The sequence below is a fragment of the Acipenser ruthenus genome, chromosome 34 (genome assembly GCF_902713425.1).
Source record: "Acipenser ruthenus chromosome 34, fAciRut3.2 maternal haplotype, whole genome shotgun sequence".
Lineage (NCBI taxonomy): Eukaryota > Metazoa > Chordata > Actinopteri > Acipenseriformes > Acipenseridae > Acipenser > Acipenser ruthenus.
Window position 1 is genome coordinate 3224914 of NC_081222.1, and position 11222 is coordinate 3236135.

Sequence of the window (11222 nt, forward strand, 5' to 3'; positions counted from 1 at the left end):
ACCCAAACTCACGATTGCCTCATAACTGCCAGTTTATTGCCTCAGTACGGCAATAAAAAACATCAATGCCCCGGATAAGAGGACGATTCCTCCAATCGGCTTTTAAAACACTCAATGCGGAAGTTAACTGCCATTGACTGGTAATCGATTGTAAAGGTGAGGAAAGGACAGCGTTTCTTGTTTTCAAATCAACACATTACTGAATGGATGTATTAAATACCTGCCGATAAATATTTATTTAAAGGTAGTTGCAAGTATCGGTTCAGCCCTAGTTGTCACTCTATTTCTTTCAGGTGTGAAATGTCTTTTTGCAAAGAGGAATGAATTCAGACTGCTGTGTAGTCAGAGTGCGGCCACTCGATTGAACTCTAAGGTACAAGGGCCATGTGTGTCCTACAAATAAAAATGATGCTAACTTTCTAATTTTTGCAATGAGGTGCACGAAACAGGGTTTAAAATGTACTGACGGGTTGGATCTGGTCATCCAAATTGTCAGTTTCCTCCTTGTGATACTTCAGTCGCTCTGAAATGGATTTTAAGAAGAAACCGTTTTAACAAAAAAGCAAAAATCCTTGTGTACCTTAAGGGGTTTAACAAGAATATCCTAATTGGCCGAATTTATGACATTGCCCCCCGATCCCTGACTCACCATGTAGTTCATGTATTTAAGAAATGTGTCTTGTCCTGCATCAACAAATTAATTATTATAACCGCAGATTGGGCATCCACAAAAAGCTCATTCAAGGCACTGAGAAAACTTGTGTCAGTGGGTTTTGCAAAGTTTATTTTAGTATTACAGCATATATAACACTTTCCCCCTAGTAAAAATGTTACAAAGTGTAATAAAGCACAGTGAAAGGATGGGAGAGCAAAGGTAAGCATTGTAAAAGCACAGAGAGAAGTATGGTCAAACACATGGTAAACTAACCCTTATAAAAGTTTCCCATAGTAAAAGCACAGCAAAGTGTAGTAAAGCACAGTGAAAGCATGGTAAAGCATAAGTAAGCATTGTAAAGAACAACAAGGTATATAAAGCATCTTAATAAGGGTAAATGATTGTATATGCACAGTACAACCATGAGAAAAGCATGGGGGTAAAACTGCAAAAATTCAGTGCAAAAAATTTTCCAAGAGGAACGGCTGGACTCACATAAACACGCAGCCTGCCTCGCACTCCTCGTGGTTTGATAACCCAGTTGACAGACGCATCGCACTTCAGCAGCAGGATGACATCACTCCAGACTGTGAGCAGAGCGTCAGGGGGCTGCAGAGTGACCATCACGTCCACCTGCAGGGAGCTGGACACACAAACACAGTCACTCGCTCTTCCCCACACCACATCTCGACCAGGGAATCACCAGAGTAAGTAGCGGGGTTCAGGAAAATATAGCATCACACGTCCCCACGTGCTGCTACAACTGTTTAAATAACGGACCTGATGTTTTTTTTTTCATTGTTAACATTCTGAACATTTTACACTTATAACTTTAAAGTGTGTTTCAAAACTCTTTCCAAAATGCCTGCTCCAGTGCACTGATAGCGTCAGGATTACTGCCCACATTGTCAAGCAGGTAACACAGCGATAACGATCCATGGTGTGGTACGGAACAGAAAAGCCAGAGCACTTCTTGTGGCTTTTTATTCTTTTTAAATCGCTCTTCCTGCAGTGATTTAGAGGATGGATCTCAAACCCCAGTGCACTACAGCGAACATTTTGAAAAGAGCTTTGAAACAGACTTTATAGTTAGAAGTTTAAAAAGTTGTCCGGATGTTAATGAAAAGAAAAATGACAGGTACATTATTTAAGCAGTAGCAACACGCAGGGATGTATAACGCTATATTTTTTGGAACCCCTCTACTTACTCTTTAACAGATTAATGGTGGCAGCAAACAAAATATTCCACGATGTGGACCTTGATTCACTATATACATCTCAAATGATACATGTGTAGGGGTCAACGAAGGCTAAACAAATATTGTGAAGCACACTTGAGAAGGAACACTGTGCTGAGCACAGCTGCAAGCTATGCTGTTATCAACAGAGAAATGTTTATCTGCTCAAGACAAGGAACTGAGTGGAGTGTGGGAACTTGACTGACCTTGGTTGGAACACCGAAGCAGAGTTCACAAAGTTCAGCTTCACACACACGCAGTTGAGTAAGATATGTAAGACAGGCACTCGAGAGTGCGAGTGAGAAAAGGAGACTTGAATCCTCCCCCGACGACAGACCATCTCCGTACCTGAGCTTTCTCCCAGAACATTAGGTAACCGATCACCATCTGATTCCTGTTTAGGTGCTACATTGTTGTGTCTAACAATAAATGTTTAAGCTAAAACGTGTGAAACACTTGAATACTGGAATCAATAAATAGAAACTTGCTAATATAGTAGCTGGTATTGTGCGCACTCATCTGCAGACATCAGATTAGTTTCCTTACACAAGTCATGGTCCTGTTATCGTCATGATGGACTACTATATTTTCTTAAGAGACAAAAATCACACGAGATAGGGAGAGTATGTAATCACACCAGCTATAAAGCTCGGTCTAATACGTACTGTGTTGCGATACAATACACGATTTAAAGGAAGCAGCTGATTCATTGCTACACCTACTGTATGCAGTGTTCGATTTTGACCATTTTTTTTCAGCTGGTCTCTGACTGCATTCCATCACGTACCCAGACAGGTTTGACCCGGCAGACCGGAGGTGAACCAGGTGTACTTCCGGGTCCATTTCCAGGCCAGGGGTCACACAACCTGTCACTTCCTGGGGTTGAAGGTCAGAGGCCAAGTAGTTCTGAGACAGGAAGAGCTTTTTCAGGACGCAGGAGCTCGGCATCATCGGATCTGGAGCAGAAAAAAAAGCGAAGACCCCTGTCATGGTGCACTGTAGTTATTCCACGAATCAGGATAACCGAATAACCTGGGTGAGCTCCTAAAGTGGTAGAGTGGGTTGTTCATGGCAATCTCTGCGAGACTGCCTTGTTTGTTGCCTCATCCTGCTGAATGGTTAATCTATGCAGCTGATGACTGTAATGAACTCAGATTGTTTGTATTTTGAATATTTTGCACGTGTTGTGCATGGAATTGGTGACCGCACCTCTAATTGTGTACAGTTGTAATATGGGAATAGCATGCTGGCAGCTCGCATGCTCAGTGTTAAGAGTCCTGATCTGAGAGCATGTGACATGTTTACATGTTACCGTTTACTCAGTGAGTTAGTGCTGTTAATTATAATATTAAATACACCACAGCAAGCACATTGTCATGTATTTCAGATATTTCCAAACCATTGTTTTTTACAATCCGAGAGTTAAATTCAGTGAACGACAGTTTTTCTATTGTTATCAAGTAAGCTGATGTACATTTCATTTCAGTTTTTTTTTCTCTCAGCAGTACTCTTCCCAACTACAGTCCCAAGTATTTCTATGCGTTCTGCTTTCACCGTTCATAAAATGATCAGTTTGAGAAATAAACTCTGTTCTCCCTGCAACAGCTGACCCTGCTTTTGTACAAACCTCAGGCTACATTACTGTTTTTCATTATGGTAGCATCTTTCATTGCCAAGTCTGCTTCTTTGGCTGAAGAGATAGCAGCTCCTGATCTAACTAGGGAAGCTGCTGCGCATTTAAATCACCCTCAAAACTCCAGATGTTAAACAATACAGCAGAACTCCCGAGTTACATCACCATGGGAACAGAGGCTGTTTGTAAGCCTGAAATGACTGTAACTCTGAAAATTGATTTCCAGTGGTAATGCATGTGCACACCTGCTATCTACACCCCCCCACAGTAATGCAATACTCATTGTGATTCATTTTAAGGAATTGAAAACTGTACTATGCATAGAAAAAGGATACATTTGACTTCCGGCTGAAAGTGGGGTGTTTGGAAGACCGGTCAGTTCATAAGTTTGGTGTTCATAACTCTGACGTTCTACCGTATAACCAAATCCATTATATCTGGGATAGATGCGGCTGCTAAAGAAGATGCAACAGGACGATAAAAAAAATCTTTGTGTTGACTCAAAACTTTATTTCAGCAATTTGCCTGCTGGAGAACGACAGCATTGGTTTATTGGAGTTCACTTCTTTCAGCTTCATACGATAACATATTCACTTATGGCCTTTTTTTAAAATAAATTTACCTTTTTGCTGTCTTAATTCTAATTATTTTCTGCATATAGTTTTCAGGGGTCACACTAAAAGAGGGCCTGGATGATTGGGTGACTGCCTGCAATAAATATGGCAGTCACTAGGTGGCACTACAAAAAAAAAAAGTTTAAAATGTGTTTTGCTCATTTTAAATGCTATTCGGGAAATATTTTTGTATGGTTTAGTAAGCTGATCTGTATGTGAAGAAATCTTGATATGGACCGTCACGTATGCTTTTCTAGCAGGAATATTGTTATTAAAACAGTCTATGCAGTGGGGAAATGACGAGAAACTACAAAGAAAACCGTTTCTGCCAATTATTACTGGGAAGATGAGTGATATAATAGGATATGTAAAGCAATGCGGCAAAGAAGCACTGCTTAGCTACCAGGATCACTGTCTGGAAGATATTTTACTGGGAAGCTGGGCGTTGGCAAGAGTTTTCTGGAGGACGGTGGCAAAGAAACACTGTCTATCTACACAGATGACTGTTTTCCATCTGTTTTTACAGGGAAGACGGGTAGGGCTGTATTTTTTTCAAAGTAATAAATGGCTTATTTCACGGTCCTGTATAACGTCTGAGAAGAAAAGGTTGTTTTATCCTAAATAAAACTCCTTGGATAAAGCTCTGCAGTTGCTGAGCACCGTGGAAAATAAAAACAGGGCGATTCGGATGGCCGCTCTGTCGTCGGATTTGAATGAGTGCAAGACGGATTCAGCAGACTCGAACACGAAACAGTTATTCAACGCCACACCTCTCCACACTTGTTGTATAATTTCAATTAAAAACAGCACTCACCCTCTCCGATGCGGATGTAGATGTGGTTGACCTGGTCAAACTCTGTGAAAGACGTCACTGTCCGGTACTTTCTCAATGTCCAGCGCAAGAGGCGTTCACTCCGACTGGGTAAGCTTTTCTCAGACAGCAGGGACAGCGTGAAGTTCTCCAACGGGCTTTGGACAGCTGACCCCTCTGACACCTTGTAAACACACACAGACAATCACGAGAAGGGAGCCCTTTACATGAAGCGTCTTTACATAGTAGTTACTTAGCAAATACACATTGTTACAATGTTATTGTGCATTGTTCCAATGTACTTAATGTGTAAGAGCTACAGAATTATGGAAGGTGCAGTAACTGGCCAATCAGAACTCACGTGGAACAGGTGTCGGACCCCGGGTTCCAATCGCTCCGCCTCCACACGCCAGCCCAGGGCACGCTGGGATCGCAGCACGAAGATCAGAGGCCTGCGGTGGACGGACAGCATGGAGATCGGTCTTAAATGCAGCGTCACCTGGGAGGGACAAACAGACACTGGGGTGATACCTGAAGAGGTTTCCACCAATTCCAGGGCTTTCATTTCCAACCTGTACTGGAGTTCACCGAGCCAGGATTCAAAAGGAAGGACTGACCAGGCCTGGCTCTTTTAGCTGCTTAGCTTTTGAGAGCCGAGCCAATCACAATACAAGAAGGAGAACTACAGACCAGGCTTGACCCTGCTTAGCTTTCTGAGATCTAAGCAGATCGCAATCCTAGAAGAATACTGACCAGCAATCACTCTGTTAAGCTGCTTAGCTTTTCTGAGATCGAAGCAGATTACAATACAAGAATAAGTGTTGACCAGACCTGACCCTGCTGCTGCTTAGCTATGTGAGACCTAAGCAGATCACAATTCAAGAAGTAGAAGAAGTTCTGACTTGATCCTGCTCCTACTGTTCTTGCTTAGCTCTCTGAGAACTTAGTAGATCGCAATCCTAGAAGTACTGACCAAACTTAACCCAGCTTCTTATATTTCCTGGGATGGGATCAGATGGCAATTGGGTTCTGTTCCTCACCTGTTTGGCCCGGTCCAGTGAGGTCCTGCGCAGGTTGATGACGTGGACCTCGTGACCATGTTTCCCCTGCGTGGCACATCCCAGTCCAGCACGGTAGGTCTCCAGAAGACCCTGGACTGGGTGTAGTGCCCCCACTGGAGACTGCCTGCACTGATCTGGAGAAAAGCTTCCTGCAGAGGACGGAGACAGAACAGTACAAGAAGCTCAATTCATTTATGAATAGACTAAAGGAAACATTTTTTTAAATGTCCTGAAGACTTCTTTGTTAGACCACTCTGTGCTTTAATTAGGCACATTAAACAACTTCTAAAAGGTCTCCTGCATTTTACCATTTGTGGCTGTGTTCCTTTTCTCTTACTATTTTAAATTAATTGCATATGTGGCATGTTACCCCTGTTTTGGCCTCTTTACACTGGCTCCCTGTGCAGTATAGAATTGATTTTAAGATGTTGCTGTTAACTTACAAGGCCCTGAATGGATTAGCACCTAGTTATTTGCAGGAGTTACTGACCCCGTATCTTCCAAACCTCACTCTGAGATCACAGGATGCGGGGCTGCTGGTTATTCCTAGGGTCAACAAAAGCAACACGGGAGGCAGGGCTTTTTCTTGTAGAGCTCCAAAATTATGGAATGCTCTGCCTTCGTTTGTCAGGGAAGCTGGGACCGTTACAGTTTTCAAGTCAAGTCTAAAAACACTAGAAAATGGCTCTTATCTTAGTGGGTTTTAATGTAACTTTAAAATTGCTGCTTTTGTATTATTATTATTATTATTATTATTATTATTATTATTATTATTATTATTATTATTATTATTATTATTATTATACTGTTATTTAAATCTGTTACTTAAATGGTCTGACTTGGCAGTTGTATGTGTGACATACTATACAAATGTATTGTGGTTTGTTCTTTTTTTCTGCTATGTACTGTACAGTGCTTTGTAATAGTGTTGTATAAAATGCTATATAAATGCAATAAATAAATAGATAAATACATAAAATGCACTGTGGTTTGATTTCACAACAAATCAAAACAACAAAAGCAATAGGGTGTTCTAATACATCGCACTACTGTAATAATAAAGTACAGTGAAACAGAGAAAACAAATTGAAACTATCGTAGCTCTACAGAGTTACACACATTTAGTTCAAGGGCATTAAAAAACACTTAATAGATAAAAGCTCTGGGGCCCACAGGCACACAAAGCATGGATGTGTTAGCTGACTTTCCAACACTGCCCCTAAACTAGAGATTAAGAGGACATATAAAGATGAATCATTCAAGGTCTTTAACTTTTTTTTTTTTTTTTTAAAACATAATCTGCGAATGAAAAAGCAGGCTTAGACTTGTATAATGATCGGGATATTGAAAATTAAGATGCAATAGTCTGAAACAAGATCTTTCTGTAATGTTCTGATGCTAATCTTAGCAGGGGTTATCCGCTAATCCGTAATGTATCAGGTTCAGCAAGGCTCTCGCCGCTACTAAATTATCATCTGTCGGTGGGAATTAAATTGCAGTTTCCCTGCAGTCCTGCCTTCTCAGGGCAGCGTGGAGATGCTAAGATAGTTTCCCAGTTTACGAAACAGCCTGTTTCTCAGAAACTAAAAGAACTGGGCTTCTGAGAATCAGGTGATTCAGTGCTGTGCTTTAACAAACAAAAAGAATGTTCTAATGAAAGCTGCACAACAGCCTGTGACTTACAGAACATTCGGTAACACTTTCTATAAAGTGTCTCCAATTACTGTGTATTTACACAGTAGTTGCTTAGTAAATACATGTGTACTTACACACAATTACAATGTTATTATGCATAGTTGCAATGTACTTAACAGAGTGTTGCAGTTTCTCAGCCCCTGCCATGAGACCTACCTGCGTAGTTTGCGCAGAACACCAGGTGACACAGAACGAAAAGCAGGGCCATGGACCCCATCTCTGCTCAGGCGTGGCGATGCGAGACACTGCAACCTTGACCTGGCTTTGGCAACGTTTACATGCTGGGGACAAGAGAATCTGCAAAAGGGAACAAAAAATAACTTGGGTGAAACTGCTGCGCAATAGGAATGTTATTTCCATCCCTGTGGTGTTTTAACTGGACAGGAACCCCCTTTCTCGCTAAAAAGAATGGAGGGGCGACTCTGAAAAGTTGTGGAGCAACTTGGAAAAGAGCTGTCTGTGGCGCTGAACCTTCAGAAGCTTGTTAATATGAAGAAACTGGACTGAAGCAGTTAATACGTAACTGCTTTTAAAAATCCCAAGGGTCCCAGGGAATGGAATGAGAAATATTCTGAAACATTACAGCAGGGGTGTCCAGCTCCTGGAGGGCCGCAGTGTGTTCTGGCTTTCGTTCCACCCGAGCTCTCAGTTAATAAATCGCTCTACTTATTTGATTAATTGGACACATTTAACACTTCTCTCCAGGCCTCAAAATGTCTTATAGGTAGCGTACCAGGACCTTGAATCAAGTGCATTTTTAAAATCATGGGCCGTAAAAGACCTTGAAAAAATTATGAAATGTGTCCAAATGAACAAATAATTAGATCAGTTAAGTGAATTGAGAGCTTGAGTTGGAATGAAACCAGAAGACCCTGCGGCCCTCGAGGACTGGAGTTTGACAGCCCTGCATTAAAACTTTCTACATCAACTGCAACTTTAACACTGTAACACATTCTAATCTCCCCCCCAAAAAAATGAGTCTTGTGGTTTTAACTCAAGTGTGGTTCATTCTACAACGTTGACCTTCTCATGAACATCAAGTATCTTACACAGTACATTATAGAAGCGGTTTGAATCGATGTAATGATTAATCACACCTGAGGGATTAAAAAATAATCGATCGATTAATCTTGAGTGTGGTATCAAAAAACTGCGTACGAGAAAGCTTTGCTCATCGCCGGTGCTTTCCTTTCACAGCAATACTACAAGTTTCTCATATCACCTCAGTCGCAAGTTAGCAGATTTTTCTTTTTATTCAACACATTTCTTTCAGACGGTATCAAAAAATGAACAGCTTATACCTTACTTTTTCTTCAGCTAACTGAAATAAAATAGCACTCATATGCCAAGCTTACAGTAAACCAAAAACGGAAACACAGTATTCTCAGTTGTAATGCAACTGGAAATTTACACTAATACAGCCGCTCTTAGTGTATTTTTAATCTTCATGGTATTTGGCTGAAGGAAACGCAAACGGGCAGAACGGCTCAAAAGAAAACGACATTTCACGTCACTAAAAGTGATTACTTGTAATTATCTTTCAATAGTGTCATATCACTAGCAAACATGCGTGATTAATCAATTGCGTAGATCGGATGATTAATCGATCAACAGAAAATGTCAAGATTAAAACCCTTATATTATATTATGTTATACATAGAGAATGCTGCATGGGGTAGTGTGTGATATGAGAATGTAGAGCACACTCAGGGTAGGATGCTACATAAAGCGTGTGCATTCCATTCTGATTTATCACACACTACCCCAGTGTAGTATTTTCTATCATCTCTCTTGGGCAATTTTTTCTCCTGCCAAGTTCTGTGTTGCTTGTTGTTGGGGGCTTACTCTGGTTAATTTTTGTCCATGAGTTATTAGACAGAGAGTGAACTTGCATAACAATTTCTATTTCAAATAGTAACAACTTTGATAACTTGAACAAAATTTGAAATACGGTTTGCATTATGTGAGACAGTACAGAGTGCCAGTTCTGGGGTTTCTTTGCCATCAGGTTTCTGTAGCAACTAGTATTTTTTATATTTTTTTTGAGGAGGCTGAAAAAAGTTTAGGGAGCGTGTTAAAATTAGGCATGTTAACATTTTTTTATAGATACACCTATTTTTATGTTCACTAGTTTGTTCTGAGAGTGTTTGCGTTTGCTAACATTTCTGTGTGTCTTTTTTTTTGTGAGAATCAGCGTGTAATAGAAAGCATCTTCTCCTGTGGATGGGAGATGTTTCGGGAGGCCGATTTATACATGTCTACGCTGACTCCCTCAAGGAAAATGCAGTTTGGCCCGAAGACTGAAAGCAGAGAGCCTGTTGCCGAGGTAGTTTCGACGTTGGAAACGTGTGTTTCTCTTGAATTGATCTGATTTGCACAGGTGGGTTTTCTTTATCAAGGACACACCACAGCAGGGTGGAGATGTGTTGCTGTTTTGATCAGCTCGCGCTGGGGCAACGCTCCGTTGCTGTGGTATTAACTGGCGCGCGTTTCCCGTGCCACGCGGCTGTGTGATACGGGAACTATCAACTGGATGAGCCCATTAAATAAAATGCTCATCAGTTAATATACATTATATTATATTATGCATTTAAATAAGCATAATAGCTATGCCACTTCTATCTTTTAGGGTAACAGCTCATGAAAGCACCCTAATGGCATGAAAGTACTCTAATGGCATACAAGACTGCAAGGCATAAACTTGTATTAACATCAAATACTTTGAATAAAAATCACAACGCAAGCTCTATTGATGTGTTACATTTTACACACACACAGTATATATATATCAACTAAACAGCCCCCCCCCCCCCCAAAGTTGCACACACTGTTACGGTCAATACTATTACAGTAAATATTACCATGCAGTGTTCTCTTTTACTGCTGAGAGCTAATATTGTTTTTTTTTATTCCATACCGTTTAAGATCTTTTTTTTTTTTTGTGAATTAGCATATAAAAAAAGAAATGTAAAACTAGGGGGGGAAACTGCATTAGTAAGAACCGACTTACCGTCCAGTGCCTCTCACTCAAATCGACAGCAGACAACAACAACGACAGCCAAAAAGTTAAAAGCGGCGCGTTTACCTGTTCTTGCGTCTTTGTCGTTCTTGTTTTGCAGCAGCTGTAATTAAATGAACAGCCAAGGCTGGTGTTTAACGGTGCTCGCTTTGCATATCTTCACGAATGAACCTTTGCTCGGTACTATACCGACTGCACCACTGCTGGGTTGCTGCAGCGATGGTAGCCCCCGACCCGGTCACATTAGCAACTTTGCACTACAGTTTTTTTTTTGTTAAAAGGAAAACACAAAAAAGGGGGCGGGGCTAAATTAGAAAGTTGGTTTTTTTTTGTAACTCTTTCGGGTCCATCTGAAACGAAATCCTCCCTTCTAACAACACGTCCAAACAAAAACAAACAAAAAAAAAAATCATGTTTTTTTTTTTTTTTTCTGGTTGATTCAACAGCGTGCACGAAATAAGAAGAAAGGTACATTTTAAAAAAAAAAGTTAAAAGT

The 11222-nt window shown here is 40.7% G+C and overlaps 1 protein-coding gene across 4 annotated transcripts in view; it reads right to left on the bottom strand.

Annotated features, from left to right (window-relative positions):
- The window catches only part of LOC117965607 (transforming growth factor beta receptor type 3-like), a 25835-nt gene extending 14839 nt beyond the window's left edge, over positions 1 to 10996 (bottom strand). For 2 of the 4 annotated variants that reach the window (XM_059007021.1, XM_059007018.1), the window contains exons 1-7: positions 10793 to 10996; positions 7864 to 8004; positions 5992 to 6161; positions 5313 to 5450; positions 4955 to 5135; positions 2681 to 2849; positions 1151 to 1298 (exon numbers count right to left, since the gene is read on the bottom strand). In XM_059007021.1, coding sequence (XP_058863004.1) covers positions 1151 to 1298; positions 2681 to 2849; positions 4955 to 5135; positions 5313 to 5450; positions 5992 to 6161; positions 7864 to 7924 — 867 coding nt within the window. In that variant the 5' untranslated portion in view covers positions 7925 to 8004; positions 10793 to 10996. Of the gene's footprint in view, positions 1 to 1150; positions 1299 to 2680; positions 2850 to 4954; positions 5136 to 5312; positions 5451 to 5991; positions 6162 to 7863; positions 8005 to 10717 lie in introns of all 4 variants that reach the window. The other 2 variants (XM_059007019.1, XM_059007020.1) reach the window with 2 other exon arrangements.
- Between the last annotated feature and the right edge of the window lie 226 nt (positions 10997 to 11222).